Source organism: Zootoca vivipara, chromosome 3 (genome assembly GCF_963506605.1).
Source record: "Zootoca vivipara chromosome 3, rZooViv1.1, whole genome shotgun sequence".
NCBI classification, from domain to species: domain Eukaryota; kingdom Metazoa; phylum Chordata; class Lepidosauria; order Squamata; family Lacertidae; genus Zootoca; species Zootoca vivipara.
In genome coordinates, this window is record NC_083278.1 from 109,111,616 (window position 1) to 109,128,853 (window position 17,238).

A 17,238-nucleotide genomic window follows, 5' to 3' on the forward strand; every position below is an offset into this window, starting at 1 on the left:
ACAACAACAACAACAACAACAACTCTCCCCGACCAAAGCCAGGCTTAGAGTGGCTAATGTCATACGAATAAGATGATATGCATAATACAAGCGATCAGTCAATTAAGATACACCCCACAATTAATTCCAACAATTAAGATGAAAACTGGACAAGTGGCAATCTTCAGGTTAAAACTGGAAATGGTTAATACTCACCAAGACCAACTGTTTCCACTGATATGTTCCCACCTATGAGTGGGCTGGGAACCTCCTTTGTGCTTATTCTTATACAAAGAGAAAATGAGTCAGGCTGAACCCTGACCAAAGGCACAGTCATCCTTCAAAAAATCCACATTCTTATGAACGTTCCTTCTCTCTAATCTAATCTTCAGGGTTGCTGTTGGAAGATAACCCATCCATTCGTGCCATCACCTTAGGACATGGGCATATACTGGTGGGAACAAAAAATGGGGAGATTCTTGAAATTGATAAAAGCGGCCCCATGACTCTGCTTGTGCAGGTACTATGACTTCCCGCATTTCTACACTTGCTTACTTTCATGTGATCTTTATTCTGGATTGCTAATTAATCTTATCTACCCCTCTCTCTTTTCCTTTACGGTTAGATTGCTTTGGCTCTTGGTGTGCAGATCAGTTTGTTTTCAGAGCTTATAAGTTGCAAAGTAAAATGTCCCTCAAGGTTCCTTTGTTTTGGTGTTGCATGGGTTGTCGGCTGCTCAGGTTTTAATCACAAAAAAATGTGAGAAATATATGGTACCAGCAATAGGAAAGAGGAAGAGGAAAAAATGGGAAGAGGAAAAAATGGGAGAAGAATGATTATGAATAAAATAGCAAGCTTCGTGCCCTTTTGAATGGGTGTGGTTTTGTGATTTTGAGAAAAAGGATGGTTGCCTTTTTTGTTGCATTTGGAATCAATATGAAACAAATGAGGCAGTAAATATGAACGCACCTAGTATGGTTTAAATCAACTAGATTAATATTGTTTATTATAGAACTGGAAAATCAACTACAAGAAGCAAGGCAAAACAGAAACAAAAGCAACCCATCAGAATACACAGTTGTTTTGTGCTTCTCAAGTAGGAATGTGGGGGGGGGAATTCAATTCAGCACACTTAAAACCGAACCTACTTGATTTTCACTTTCCAAAACTCCTGGAACGCATTCTGTTTGAAAACCAAGGTACCACTGTATAGAGAACACTCCAGGATGTGTGGCAGAGCACTTCCTGACCATGTGGCTAGGTTCAGGCAGGAATGTCCTAAAGGGTTTATGAAATTATTAATCCCTCCACCAGTACACAGCTGAGAAAGGAGGAGAATAAATGGGAATTACAGGGACCCTCATTGCCAGAGGATGAGTAAGCAACACAGTAAAAACAACAACCCACAACGCTCTTTCGAAAGCAATTCTAGCTTGAAATTGAAGCATAAATGTACATGATTTTCTGTATAAACAGGGGCATATGGAAGGGGAGGTCTGGGGTCTGGCTGCGCATCCCCTCTTACCTATCTGTGCAACAGTGAGCGATGATAAAACTCTGAGGATCTGGGAACTTTCCTCTCAACACCGTATGCTGGCTGTGAGAAAGCTTAAGAAAGGTAACCTCCCTTTAGTCCTTGTATGCAAAGACAGACTCTTTCTGGCGGATTGAGCAGACAAGTGTGGGTCCAGTGGTTAAGAGGACAGTTTCTGCACATGCTGTAGATGGAAATTAGAGGGGCAGATGGAGCACATCAACCTGGGAAGGTAGCTCATCTAAGAGAAGGCAAACTCTGATCCTAGACTTCCACTGTCTTGTGGGGTGTATTTGAGAGAAAACCTTAAAACAGGCATCCCCAAACTTCGGCCCTCCAGATGTTTTGGACTACAGTTCCCATCATCCCTGACCACTGGTCCTCTTAGCTAGGGATCATGGGAGTTGTAGGCCAAAACATCTGGAGGGCCGCAGTTTGGGGATGCCTGCCTTAAAACATATTCAGAGTGGAGTCTCTAAGATGGTTGGATGGCGACTCGTACACCTACCGTAATTCCAGCAACTCCTGCAGCCAAGCTGGTGCAAAACATATTGTTCTGCTTTCCTTTGGACCACATCAGCGAGGCTGAGCAGGAGGTCTTGTTGTCTGGGCAGCCCAGGACCTCCATACATACTGCCCAGGCCTGCACCCCAAGGGGTCCACTTCGGTGCTGCTAGGGCAGCAGTTTGATTTCACCCCTGGCAGTTTACTCCATTGTCTCGCGAGTCAGATGGATGCCAACAACATGCATGGTTATTAGGGACACAGGAAGCTTTCCGACACTGCGTCAAACTTTTGCTCCATCTAGCTCAGTATTGTCTACACTGACTGGCGGCAGCTCTCCAGGTTTTCAGGCAGCCCTGCCTAGAGTTGTCAAGGATTGAACCTGGGAACTTTTGCATGGAAAGCAAAGGCTCTGCCACTGAGCTGCAGCCCTTGCCCTAAGACACTGGCTAATTCTAAGAGGGTGATTAATCTGCATTGACTGCTACCTTCCTTGGCATCGAAGCTCTAAACAGAAACTCTCTCTAAATGTCTTTTTTCCAGGAGGGCGGTGCTGTGCCTTCTCCCCCGATGGGAAAGCCTTGGCTGTCGGGCTGAACGATGGGAGTTTTCTGGTAGTGAATGCTGATACTGTAGAAGATATGCTTTCCTTCCATCACAGAAAGGAAATGATATCTGACATCAAATTTTCCCGAGGTGCGGAAGAAATGACTTCTTAATAAAAGGCTTTTACCATGCAATGTTACAAAATGCCGAGTTTAGCCAATAGTTTTTCTCTTTGGGTTTGCATGAACATTTGGAAACCAAAACTGCACCATCCTTGTCCAAGAGAGGCGTAGCAGCAGACTTCAGGGGACCCCAAGATTTGCAGAAATGCAAAAAAATCTTTAGGGGGAAATCCTAATGAGAACTGACTGACTGGAGGCAGCGAACAGAATGGAGTGTATTAGAAAAGGGCATGACTGGCCGGAACCCTGAACGGAACACTCCATGCTACAACATTTTATTGCAGGTCCCACTTGTTCCTCCAGCCAGTAGACCACAGGCCACATCCTATTTCTCAGACCTCTCCAGCAGTTAACTTTTCCCCTCTATGTTTTCTCTGCTGTTTGTAGTGACGGGTGACATCTCAGTTCCTCCCAACTGTCATGTTCCCTTGTAATAATCCAGGGGTAGGCAACCTAAGGCCCGTGGGCCGGATGCGGCCCAATCGCCTTCTCAATCCGGCCCGCGGAATCAGCGTGTTTTTACATGAGTAGAATGTGTCCTTTTATTTAAAATGCATCTCTGGGTTATTTGTGGGGCCTGCCTGGTGTTTTTACATGAGTAGAATGTGTGCTTTTATTTAAAATGTAACTCTGGGTTATTTGTGGGGCATAGGAATTCGTTCATTTCCCCCCCCCCCAAAAAAAATATATAGTCTGGTCCACCACATGGTCTGAGGGACGGTGGACCAGCCCACGGCTGAAAAAGGTTGCTGACCCCTGTAACAATACATGCACACGCATAATGTTGCAAGGAAGCTGCTGTCAGCATGAAGTGAAACTTACATGTGAAAGAATCCGGTGCAGTGGGTGGGAAGGGTATATGAATTATTATTATTTACAATTCATTACATTTGTATACTGCCCTTCATCCAAAGATCGCAGGGTGGTTTGCAGCATAAAAATACAAAATGGAAACAAATTGAGTAGCACTGCATTGCCTTTACCATGTTCTTTCCTTTTACTTGCTACTTTTCCATTACACTGGTATCTTGGTTTTCAAACTTAGTCCGTTCCGGGAGTCCGTTTGACCAGGACCAGCTCTAGGTAGACCCCTGGTGACGCAGTGAGGTAGGGCGCCGTGCGGCGAAGCCGCACGGAAACCATGCTGCGCCGTGCGAGGGCGGGGGCGCCAGAGCGATCTCCGCCCCTCAGCACCAAGGCGGCCGACCTGCTCGAGACTGCCCTGCGTTTGACTCCCAAAACCGTTTGACAACCAAGGCACGGCTTCTGATTGGCTGCAGGAGCTTCCTGCACTCAAGCAGAAGCTGCGCCGGACGTTTGACTTCCGAAAAACGTTCGCAAACCGGAACACTTACTTCGGGGTTTGTGGCGTTCAGGAGCCAATTTGCCTGGCAATCTAGCCGTTTGGGAACCAAGGTACCACTGTATTTTATAACTCAGCACCATTCCCCCATGCTTCTGCAATGGAAATAAAAAGAAAACCACAGCGAATTCTATAATTTACTTGGGATTCTTTCTTTTACAGATGCAGGGAAATATCTGGCAGTGGCTTCCCATGATAATTTTGTAGATATTTACAATGTGCTTACCAGCAAAAGAGTTGGCATCTGCAAAGGGGCATCCAGCTATGTCACGCACATTGACTGGGATTCAAGAGGTAAAAACCTTGAATATGTGTCCTAGCCTGGTCTCCAGTGAAACAGATTTCATAGTTCTTTTTGACGTGCTGCAAAACATGTGGCTCCTGCTTGCCCAGTGATGAAACAAAAATATATCCAGACAATCTCAAATTTATATTACATATTTCGACGTGAGCCAAATGCATTTTGACACCAATGCCTAAAATAACATTTAAAACAAACAAAAATATGACTATTGGGTAAAACACTTCAGATGAGGGAGGTGAAACAGTTACTTCAAATCTCCATTTTAAGCAGCTAAATCATTATTATTCATCAATGCAAGCTTTCCCTCGCCAATTAACACCACCTACAGACTCGGTGTGTATGTTATATGGACTGGGCACAATTCAGCTAGTGGTGTCAATGGAAATGATAATGGAGAACTGCTGTCGGAATGTGGGCGGAGGTTTTTTGGTGACCTCACAGCAGGGCAGCCAATCAGCACCTTGTGCACTTGACTTCTGCTACAAACTTGTAGGGCAGTTTCTCCCCAAAGTTCTACTCTGAAAACGAATGGTATATTTAGATGGAATGCTTTGAGAAAGCTTTCTGGGCCTCTCCGCTCCTAAAATCTTACACCTGTCCTCACTATTAGTGTAATCCAGAGATAATCACCCCCTTGATTAAGACTACAGTTATTTTTTGCAAGTGCTGAATAACTAGGTTTTCATAAAGGGAATTTACCCTTCTGTGTCAAACCGTATCTTAATTTAATAATGAGAGAGCCTTGTCATAATATCCTCTTTCTTTTTGATCAAGGGAAGCTATTGCAAGTCAATTCTGGTGCCAAAGAACAATTCTTTTTTGAAGCTCCGAGAGGAAAGAGGCATGTTATAAGATCCACCGAGGTAGGAATGAAAGGGATGGTGGAATATGTCACAAATTGAACTTTCAAGGTTTTATATATTATTGTTGTTGTTGTTTCCTTGCTCTCCAATAGAATAAGAGCATAGCCTACAGCTCGGTTTCCAGAGTTTCCTATTTGCCTTCACCAAAGCTAGTTTGTGATCAGCCTGGTCCTCTGAGCTGTCTTATCCTAGCATTCCCCAACCTAGTGCCCTCCAGAAGGTTTCTACTACAACTCCCAGCAGTGCCACTTGAATTTGGTTTTTGCCAATTTTCTTGTGAACTGACCGGATCTGTAAAGCCTAGACTAATGTGTGAAATGAAAGGAATGCAACTATCCTTCAGATTTCACACTTCTCTGGATTTTACATTGCAGTTCTTGTCACAAAAACATACCCAAATTTGTATTTTTTTGGGGGGGGCATAACTTTTGAAATGTGTATATTGTGAGACGATACTTTAGAAATCAAATATTTTTGAGGAAATGCCTAGGGAGAAACAGCGATTCAAACAAAACTTGGTGAACTTGATCCAGTAATGCAGTGAGAAACTTCTTTGTGAAATGACCCTTTCCCCAAATTGTATTCCTCTGAATTATTTTGCTGATTCTTTGTTTACTTGAGAGTAAGTCTGACTTCACTCAGTGGGAAATATTTCTCAGTAGGCTAGTATGGGTGTGCACTTTCAGACAACCTGTTTATTATTATTATTATTATTATTATTATTATTATTATTATTAGTTGTTGTTGTTGTTGTTGTTGTTGTTGTTGTTGTTGTTATAATATTTTTATGACATTCATTGTGATTGGTTTGCCCAAAATTGATAGGGAGATTAGATGAGATTGACAATTTGTTGAGTATTTGTTTGTGGGGAGGTTAGACACTGCTGTATCAAGCAATTATCACCCCATACTTTCCGGGGCATTTCCCCATCAGTTTCCTTATCGCAAAAAGTCCAGCTTGGAGAGGAAATGGGTTTGTTGCACAAGAGCTCCAAATCAACAATCCCGCATCCTGAATTGGAATCCCATCAGAAAATAGCCTGGAAGCATCTACAACATCTGGTTCTTTCCTCCATCTCCCATATCCCATAAAATTGAATTTTAACATTGTATTTAATCTGCATTTTAATTGAATTGTTTCTTTTATGCTTGCTTTGATATTCTTGTTGTTAGCCGCCCTGAGCCCGGTCTTGACTGGGAAGGGCGGGGTATTATTATTATTATTATTATTATTATTATTACATGTGTTTTAAACCTTTGGTTCTGCTTTGGAATGAAGAGTCTTTGGGTTTCTTGCAAGACATTGTTTGTTTTTAAGAAAAGAAATCCGGACGTGAGCTTAGTGGTTCAAGTTTTAAAAATAGGGTTGCATGGAACAGCACACAGTGATTTTGTGTTTTTAATGAGCCTGCTGCAATCACTGCCCTTTATTTGAGGCACATTTAACTGCACTACATCTTTCGAAAAAAATGAGCAGCTGGAGGAACAATTCGCCCACTCTGTAAAAGTGTATGCTGCAAGAATCAATTCCCTAGAGGATGTGAGCTGCACTTACATTTATGGATTCCTAGATAGATAGATAGATCTATATATACTCTCTCTCTCTCTCTCTCCCTTTTCAGATTGAGAAGATCGAGTGGGACACATGGACTTGTGTCCTTGGTCCTACCTGTGAAGGGATTTGGCCGATGCCCAGCGACGTCACCGTTATCAACGCAGCTTCTCTTACCAAAGATTGCACGCTCTTAGCTACAGGGGATGATTTTGGGTTCGTAAAGCTCTTCAGATACCCGGTCAAGGTAATGTACAATACAGCTCAGGTTTTGACATCTTTACACATGTTCCAAAAGCATGCTGGCCAGTGGAGGCATCATGCGTTTTAAGGGAAGATGGGAAATAAGCAGAAGGAATCCTCTTGGTTTCTTGCAGGGTCAGCATGCTAAGTTCAAGAAGTACGTGGGGCACAGCGCCCATGTGACTAATGCCCGCTGGTTACACAATGACTCTGTGCTTCTGACAGTGGGGGGAGCCGACACTGCTCTGATGATCTGGACTCGAGAATTTGTGGGCACCCAAGAAAGCAAACTAGTGGACAGTGAGGAGTCAGATACGGATGCCGAAGAGGATGGAGGTGACGTTGCCTACGTTTTTTTTTATTTGTTTGTTACACTTCCAAACTTCACTACATGCAGTTGAGACCAGAGCCATGGGCTTTTGGTTCACTTAAAGACTCATTCTACACATTATGCAGGAAGAGGAGGTGGTTGCATATAAACTGAGCCTTCTTAGGTGAGGAATGGGATGCCATATTTTTGAATGCTTCCCCATGGAAATAAAAAAACCTCTTTGTGTAATAAGCTAGCATATCAGGGCGAGGGGTGTATGTCACCTTTCTGCTAGTTTACTACTTGCAGGAAAGTTTCCCCCACCCTCCCCATTTGGAGCAGCAGTTAAAGCTATGCTGGCCCAGCCCTGCATTCTAAAATGGCACAGCCCAGAATTCTCCCAGCTCATCCTGGGTTGTGTGTAAATGGGTACGAGACAAGAAGAAGGTGATCAGTAAGTGCTGTATTACCAAGTTAATCAGAGAAGACCTTGGACCACCCTGATATTTACAAGTTTTAAACTGTCATGTCATTGGCCATGGGCACGCTGTTTTGTTTTGTTTTTCCTTAGATGATGAGGAAGCATGCTTTGTGCTTCATGAACCATGTGCAGCACATTAATTTCTATGCTACAGTATTGCAAACACCTAAACAAGTGTCGTGTTCCATTTTGCACCCATCAAAGGTTATGACAGTGATGTTGCAAGAGAAAAGGCAATTGACTACACCACGAAGATCTATGCCGTGAGCATCCGAGAGATGGAAGGCACAAAACCGCACCAGCAGCTGAAGGAGGTTTCCGTGGAGGAAAGGTATGGCAATGGGGAGGTGCTCAGTTACTTTTCTTCATTGTTCCATCGAAGGGGCTGCTGTTCCACACAGCTCCAAGACCTACATCGAAACATCCACATTACTCTGCAAACTTTGCAATGAAACATGTTTATTTCAAGGCGTTATAGTGCAACCATCCATTTTTAACAAGTTCATCTGTGTATAGTTTAAAGTTCACTTTGGGTGCTGAGACGTATTGCATTTTTAAATCTACCGCTGTCATCTCCCTTATTTGGATGCTGCCATATCTCCCAATGCTAAATTCCAGCTTTTCTACGTATTGTGCTGAAATAATGTATTCCAGGTACCACCAAGCTGTATTGCCCATATAATTGGGAAGGATACCATGTATTTCTTTCAAACGGAAGTGGAAAAGAAAAAACCTTTCCCCATGGTTCTGGGTTTGCATTTGGGGTAGTATTTTTTCTTTTATCTAAAAAAAAACTTTCAGTGATTATTGCAGATCTTTTCATCAACTCGCGAAGTTTCTGGTTCTCCCTTAGTGTGGCTGCCAGAGTTTGGCCTGGCAACTTTGTCTATTATTTTAATAGCTTGGGGAAATCAAGACACTATTCAGGAGATAAGCCTCCACTCTAGAAGCCCTTTCTCCCACCTTCCTTTCTCCACAATCTGTGCAGCAGAACAGGAGCCCTGCTTGCTACAGTAGGCGGAGGCAGGGGACAGGATAGTTAAATGAACTATAGAAATAAAATGATAAAATGTACTATAGAATGGATAAAACTATAGAAATAATGCATATAAAAATAGCATGGAGCTGATAAAACAAAAGATGCTGTCTCTGGGTCAAGAGCTCGCCATCTTATCTGCTAGGTCCAATTCTTACATTATCTTTTTTTAAAAAACCACACACATTTTTAATTGGTTTTCCAATATACCCCCAATAGTAGCCAAATTATAACAATAACAATTAATTCCCAAATTATACAATTATCAAAATGCCGATCGACTTCCAATTAATGCATTTTAGTTAACATGGCTCCACAGGTGGTGGTTTGGGTGCATTTCCGATCTTATATCACTGTGTTCCATAATCAGTTACATTTCCGTTATAATAAGAATCCCTTAATCAACAGCTACATAATTAATGATTCCATTCGTGTTGTTATAATACATAAATTTATAAAACCTCAGGTGAGGTACTTTTATCTTTATTCTGCCCTGTGTGTGAAAACTCTTATGTCCACGGAGATTCCTTCTGTCCACATATGGTGTTGTCTCTGTTACTTCCCAGCTGTTGTTCTCTCCCATTGTGGCTTCAGGCGGAACTGAATCTCGAAGTTTCTCAGAGGTCTTATCTCTCCATCCCTTGCTTCAATGTCTCAGAACAGGCGACAGTCTGCTAGAAACCATTCTGTCTCACTAATAAAACATGTCACAGATCTTTGCCATTTCCCCCTCAGCCTAGGAAAAGGTGGGCAGTTTTTTAACCCGCTGGAGATTTAATACTCCTTTCCAACACCCAGAATCTCTGCAGCGTTCTTATCACAGCCCCCAAATTCTTTTCCTTCCAGCTAGAGATTTATGACCCAATTAAACTTTATTTTAGATTACGTTCCATCAGTAGCACAAATGCATCTCAGTCTCTTTTTCCTTGTCTGTTGTTTTTAAGCAGAGGTGAGGGGAATTACTCTGTCTCTCCAACACAATCATACTTGAGCTTCCCCTCCCCCTCCTTTCTTCATTTCAGATCACACACAGTTTCCATCTTTGCTTGTTAGTATCAATTATTACTCCAACGTCCCTTCCTCACTTATAAATATATTTTTGTCTTGCATTCTGGGGAGGGTTGCCAAATCATAAATATATAAAAGAAACTTAGAATAAACAAACCATGTGCTTCCCTCTCCCCAACTGGCTCTTGACACTGAAGAAAATATTTTCTCAATTCAAACCTTTGATCCATGTAGCAGTATGTTGTTGCAGCCCTTTTCCATCATATGCCAGTACTTTAAAGCCAATTAAAAATCCAATTAAACAGAGAACCTCTGCTTCTTAATGGCGGCGTAGGAGGGTTTTCACCAGGCAAAGTGCTTTTGCACTCGGCGCCTCCCTGCCTCCTGCATTCCATGCCAGAGTGAGAGTCAGGTACTGAGATGAACTGTAAGTGAAGCCTACCCCCCCCCCCAATCTCTCGGGGGAATTTGTAATGTTGATTTGCCCTCTGTCATCCTTGTTTTTCATTCGCCGGCGATCCCCCGCTGTCAGTAGGGCTGCCTCCATTAAAGCAGGCACTGGGACCGGAAGCCCAATTCTTACATTATCCAAGAGGCATGGGTACTGATTGCATCCTCAAACAGTGACTGTACCTCATCAGTTTCACATAAGGATGGCATTTATTCAAGGGAGGCATGGCGTCCTGCCGCCGCCTCAACCTCCCTTACCTGGGCTGCACAGCAGCAATTGTAGGCTCCGGCAATTTTGGCAAGATCTCAGAATATTTTGGCACAATTTCACTGGAAGCACTGTTGCTGACGCCACATCTCCACTGGTGGTGGAGGTGGCAGGGTGCCTGCGAAGGTGCTAGTACCTCTCGGGCTTCTGCCACCTGAGGCAGCTTCCTCCCCCTGCCTCACAAGTGGGCTGGCTCTGCATGTTATCTATTGCTGCCACCATGTGAAAGCCTTGTCAGCGAGCAAGACCACGTTTCGAGCCCGATCTTGAAATTCCTCTCCATGTGAGACTAAATGTGTTGGGAGACCAATGTCTAAAAGAACTGCCTCTGGATTTTCTCATTCCCTCTCCATTTCGGAGTATCCCTGGTATGAGAAAATCAGGATTGGGGGAGGGGAAAGAGTGAGAAGGCTGTGATTTGGAGGAGAAAGTCATATATGCAATGGAGAATTAATGGGAGGTACAGGAAGATTGCTGTCCGCATTAAACAACAGTATGGATGTGAGTGGATTTTTCTTTCAGATTCTGTGGAAGGTTTTTTTAAAATAAAAATAAAAATCTTAGGGTATTTACTTGATGCAAAATCAGTACCTTCATGCTGTTGAAAGGTAGTGATATGGGCAAAATTCTGCCCTTATTCCCTTATTGGGTTCTCCATCGGTTGGAGAATATAACAGAGGCCAACCAGAAAAGTTTGAGAAGCAAAGCCTTTATTTTCGCTGTTGTAACAGGGTCCTTCCCCTCATGCAGGAGAACAAGGAAGGAACCCCAAACAAAGGTGTCCTGCCCTTAAATAGAAATTTGAAATTGGTTTCAGCCCACCCCCCAGAAGCATCACCCATACATCACAGAAGGGGTGTAGCCCAAGACCGCCCTCCCTAGATTCATCATAGGTACATCATGAAAGGGGAGGTCTGGTGGCAGTAATCTGAGCATCCTGGACCCTGCCCCCTGCCCCCAAAACCTAATCAACAAAAAAGAGAGATATTTACATTTCCCTGTTTCCCAGCCAAGTTAATCACACCCTTTTGTCTGGCACTCAGGTATCAGGATGCCAGGGATTATCACTTTAATTCCTGAGACAATGAGAAGGTTCCCCCCACCCCCCTTCTTCCTTGCAGAGGAACACCTGGTCAGAGAGAGAGAGTCAAAATGGTGTCAGTCAGGCCTGTCTTCCTGTGCTGCCTCAGACATGTTTCTGTACATTCATGTACATGTTTTATGAACAATATATATATATATATATATATATATATATATATATATATATATGACCTCAAAATTCTTATAACAGTAGCCTTTTAATTATTGTTTGAACATGAGAGGAGGGCAAAGCAACAACAGGGTCTGTGGGAAGCAAAACCAGGCTCAGAAAACAACGAGCCAAAATAATAGGTTTAGCAGAACGTTTTGGGTGCTGCTGTTTGTCACTCCAGTGCTGCTAAGCAGCTGTAAACTGCTTTTGTGTTGAATAAGCGGGGCTTAGAGTTGTTTTGCTTAGCTGGAACAGCACAAAGGACTCAGAGTTTACTCGTGGATCTAGCTGGCACTGTTTCTCCAAGGCTGCAAGAGGCCTCCGCTCTCTGCATTGTTATTTACTGCCTGTGATGTGTGCAGAGCAGTCACTGCTACTCCTTGAATACAGGATACATGCAATTCCTCTGTCCTCTCCTTCACTTTGGCACCTTCCTTGCCAGCAAAAGGCAGCGTTAATATGCTGTGGCAGATCTCCATGGAAACACTATCAGCTGGCTCAGGAGGCCCTCTGGTGTAGTCACAACACGCTGCTGCTGCTCCCTGTGAACAACATGGAAATGGGCAGGTGGAAGAAGGTCTTGCCTGATGAAGTCTCTCCCCTCACAGTCTCCCCTCCATAGCTCTGACTTCTCCAAACTGCACCACCCATCCAGACTTGCCCATAAAGCCCACATTTTATGTCGGCAGCTTGTCCCCCTGCCAGTCCGTACCTGACCAGATTCTTCTTTCAAATGGCTCAGACTTTCCTTCACCTTCCAAGGACACCTGCATGGTGTTGCCTCTCCCTCTCCTTGGGTTCCTCTTAATCCACCTGTTGTATGAGATACCTTCGCCATAACCCCTTGGCTCCCCGCCCACAAATGAAAGAAACAGATTGGATCTTTAGGGAACAAACAAGCAGATTGAGTTATGGTGAATCTGTTTGCACAAGGACTTCCAGTTGTGCAATGGAACTTGTCCTCTTTCTCCTCCCTCTTTATGCCCCCTCAATTTGTTCTAGTGTTTTCTCCAGCCCACTGGAGCAGATTTGCAAGGGGTGGTGGTGGTGGCAGGGGTACAGGGAGAAGAGGCGGGAAGGAAGTTCCATTGCACAACGGATATTCCTTGCAGAAATGGGATGACTTCATTGGATGCAACCCACTGTTACAATATGTTATGTGGCCACGCTGAGAACTCAGGTCTTGGTTGTTTTGTTTTGAAACATCCTCACTTGCAGGTGGTGTTGGAATCAAAGCATCGGGCCCTTTCAAGCATCGCTCCTTCTAATTGCAAACTTGGGTGGTGAGTGCCCACAGGAGTTGAACCTGAATGGGACCACTAAGTAGTGAGAAGAATTTGGGATTTGTAGAGTTATGAAAAATCATTTTTAGATAAAAAACAACCTAAAGGACAATAAAATAAAATATATATCTCCAGATGGCCCAATAATGACTGTGTATGCTTAGTAGACAGCGTGTTGGGTGTGGAAAATAAAAATGGGAAAGCAGGGTTGCTCTGCTTTGAGCTCTTTGCATCTTACAGTAATCCAGGAGAAGGATATGGTTGCTGGCTAGTTGGCTTGCAGCAGGAGTGCTCCTGTTAGGCGTCACGATACGCGGCAATATTTTGTTCCAGGTCTCGCTTGTCTTACACTTGTTGGTACAGTGCGTTCTGTGTCCTGGAAATGTCAGCACATCCTAAACTAAAAAGTGTCTTAATCCATTTGCAGAGCCCTTTGCAGTGGCTTGGTTCACGCAACATGGCAAGCCGAACTACGGCTTACTGGGATTGCTCAAATGGGTGGACTTCCCAAGACGCATTTGCAGCTGTTTTACTCCACCCTGTTTTGTTTTTTTAAAACTCCTGAGCCACAATGAGGTGAGCCAAAGTTTGACCTGGTATGTGACCTGAACCTGGAATCATGGCTATACTTAGTCCTTGAGGACCATGAGTTGCAGCTAACATTTTTTGCTTGGCTTACCATGCTGTGTGAACCAAGTCAGTGAGACACAGTTAATTTAATTGAAGCCACTCGTGTATTTTCAAGAAGTCTACTGGAAACTGCTAAGAATTACTTTTTAAAAACATTTGTATCCCATCACTCTTCAAATAACTTAGGTTGATGTTCATGGTTCCCCTACTACATACCTTTTATCTACAGAAACAATTCTGTGTGGGTTGGCAGCAATTCGATTTTTCTCATAGCAGCTGGCCCCAGGTTGCTCCATAAAGTTTATGGCCGAATCCAGATTTGTCTTCTCTGGATTTGTCTTCTGCAGATGGAGCTGTCTGCCCACTGCATTGGCTGCCCACTGTCAAAGTCACCAGATTCCTCTAAGGAAGTATGTTGCATAGAGTAAAATAAACAATAACAAACCAGCAATGAGCAAGCTGCTACTTACCTGTGTTGAATGATTCAACTTTCAAAAATGAAGCGTTCTAAAAAGTTGTAACATGATTTGGGAATTCAAAAGATATCTTTGTTAAATTAATATGGTTTAGTTTTGCTTGGTAAGCAGTATGTGTGTAAAATTGCATAGAAATCATTAAAATGATTGCAAAGTATTTGCAGTCATATATTAATATTAATATTATTACCGGGTATTTAGCATTACCTGGATTTTTCAAAAAGATAAATTTAAAATTCTTTGGTTTTCTGAAAGACCTTTATGTGCTTCTTCATCAGATGTAGACTTAACCAACCTAAATATTGTCCAGTCACTAAAATAATAGCAGATTTGAATTCATTGCACCCAAAAACGTATTTGTCAGTGCTGTTTAACCTGTTCTGTTTCTGCTTTCGGGAGATGTGTTTTGTCACTGTCAGAGGGTCGTCGTGGCTACTCTAGAGTAACTCTGCTTGAGTCCAGTTTGCAAGCTATTTACAGTGCAGAGACAGCTTAAAACATTACCTCTCATTCCGAATCTGAATCCGGCAATGGCGTACGTCTGTTCTTACACCAGCAAAGTAGTCGGGGCACCCCAAAACGCCTCCCCCTCGACCTGCGTTGCAGCGCTCTCCTTAACTCTTGCGCCGGAAGGAGCGATGCCCTCTCAGTTTCCTCCCTGAGCGGTCTGTGACAGGGTTCTCCAACATCCCTGAGCTTCTGCCTGCATCTCTCCGCCCTTGAGCTCTCCCATTGTTCCTCACTCTGATTTCTCTCCCCATCCGAGTCTCTTCCCCCCCCCCCCGCTGCTTCAGACCCACTGCTGCTCTCTGTGCTTGGCGAGGTGGACGTCAGGATGATGGGGGCTGGCTCCCTGTAGGGAGTCACCCTTACATCCACCCCCATGACCCCCCTCCCCTCCTGAGGCGGATAGCATGTGGGGCGAGGACTGAAATCCCAGAAAGTCCGTTTCATCCGTTCCTGTGGGAGTGAAAATCTGTTCCCAGTCCGTGCTCTGGGACTGTACTTGGGGGGGATGACTGGAAGCCCAGGAAGTCTGTTTTGTCCGAGCCTGTGGGAATGAAGACCTGTTCCCAGTCCTCCCCCTCCCCCTCCTGAAAGACGCGCCCCACCCCCACAGGGCATCCTGCTGGTCGCCTGCGTCCCACTCCTGTTCTTCTGTAGGTGAAGAACCTTCCCAGTCTGCCTCCCCCTCATCACTCGGTGGGGAGCCTCTAGAGTCGGCCCCGCTGCTTGGGGGTGCCACAACTTCCCCCACCCCAAACCTTGGCGGTCTGGGCCTATGTGGAAACAGAGCATGGAATTCCTCTACCAGGTATTCCTCCTGCACACACTCTGCTGGCACCCAGGCATTGCGTGAGGCTGGAGCCCCTTCCCATACCAGCAGGTACTCCAAACTGTCCTCCCCCCATCCAGGTGGACATCAGGATGGTGGGGGCTGGCTCTCTGTAGGGAGTCACCCTTACAATCACAAGAGATTAGTTTCCTCCCAGCCAAGCAACTTCTCTCTCTCCCTGACTTGATGCATTATTTCTTTAAGACCACCCCACACCCAGGTTCTGGTCTCGAGTCTTAGCCTCCTCTCCCCACACACTACTGCAGTCTTGCTTTTCACACCTCGGCAAGCACCTGCCATCTGTATCCACTCCTCTGCTCAGCAGCCAATATTTGTATGTGCCACTTATACGGAGGCACACATGCCAATCATCATAAACCACAGCAGCTGTTAGTTCCAGAGCCTGCAGCAGCCATCCAGGCTAGATGCCAATAATATCTTCCATGTTGTCCCCTGGGGGTTTTAAATGCTGAGTTTCCAGAAGCTCATAGCTATCAAGTTTTCCCTTTTCTCGCGAGGAAGCCTATTCAGCATAAGGGAATTTCCCTTTTAAAAAAGGGAGAACTTGACAGCTATGCAAGCTGGAAAAGGAGGGAGTCTCTCTCTCTCTCTCTCTCCCTCCCTCCCTCCCTCCCTCCCTCCCTCTCCTTCTTACATACAATAGGAGAATTCAGACAGCTCCAACAATGCGGATTGAAATCACGGTTTCTGCTGCACAGTTTCTGCTGGGTTTGCTGAACTATTAGAAGCCAAGGGGAGGCCATTGGAAGCCTTTGCTGGTGCCACGGTGGACTCTTGTTAGACACGTGGAGTCCCAGCTGAGACCAGCTCAGCCTGAGCTCTCGCAGCAAGGGCGTACCCACCACGGGGCAAGTTAGGGCAGCTGCCCTACTCTAGAAGCAGGGCTGGTGGGCAGAGGCGGAGCACAGCCCGGCGGAGCGCGAGTTCGCCATTCCCGCCGCGCCGCACCCTCCCTCCAGCTCCCCGGCGCGCCCTCAGGCAAGGCCAAGCGCGGCGGGGAACCAGGGAGCGCGGCGCGGTGGGTGGGAACGCCGAACTCGCGCTCCGCTGGGCTGGGCTCCGCCTCCGCCCACCAGCCCTGCTTCTAGGGAGGGGCACAGCCCAGCGGAGCGCGAGTTCGCCGTTCCCGCCCGCCGCGCTGCGCCCTCCCTCCAGCTCCCCGTCGCGCCCTCTGGCAAGGCCAAGCGCGGCGGGGAACCAGAGAGCGCGGCGTGGCGGGTGGGAACGCTGAACTCGCGCTGCGCTGGGCTCCGCCTCCGCCCACCAGCCCTGCTTCTAGGGAGGGGCACAGCCCGGCGGAGCGCGAGTTCGCCGTTCCCGCCCACTTTGTGGCCCCTTCCCTTCCGTGCCTTGGCCCCTCCCCTTGCCCCCCCCCTAGTTTTGATCCTGGGTACGCCCATGTCTCGCAGGCCTGGAAAACCAGGGGCAACTTTCCAATTATTCTCATGACTTTTTACCTTGCTTTCCAGTATGCTCAATCGGCTAACAATACGAGATTGTTGCAACAGCTTACAAAAAAAAAAGCTTTAGCAACAAATCTAAATGGCGTTACAAACCAAACCCATCCAGTAATTTTCAATAAAGTTAAATGTAACAGAGACCAATAGATTGTTT

The 17,238-nt window shown here is 45.3% G+C and overlaps 1 protein-coding gene across 3 annotated transcripts in view; it reads left to right on the forward strand.

Moving 5' to 3' along the window:
• EML6 (EMAP like 6) overlaps nucleotides 1-17,238 on the forward strand; it is a 151,078-nt gene that overhangs the window by 93,761 nt on the left and 40,079 nt on the right. For all 3 annotated transcript variants that reach the window (XM_060273134.1, XM_060273135.1, XM_060273136.1), the window contains 8 exons: nucleotides 372-499; nucleotides 1,456-1,597; nucleotides 2,561-2,713; nucleotides 4,271-4,402; nucleotides 5,187-5,275; nucleotides 6,898-7,074; nucleotides 7,205-7,406; nucleotides 8,066-8,192. In XM_060273134.1, coding sequence (XP_060129117.1) covers nucleotides 372-499; nucleotides 1,456-1,597; nucleotides 2,561-2,713; nucleotides 4,271-4,402; nucleotides 5,187-5,275; nucleotides 6,898-7,074; nucleotides 7,205-7,406; nucleotides 8,066-8,192 — 1,150 coding nt within the window. The remainder of the gene's footprint in view (nucleotides 1-371; nucleotides 500-1,455; nucleotides 1,598-2,560; nucleotides 2,714-4,270; nucleotides 4,403-5,186; nucleotides 5,276-6,897; nucleotides 7,075-7,204; nucleotides 7,407-8,065; nucleotides 8,193-17,238) is intronic.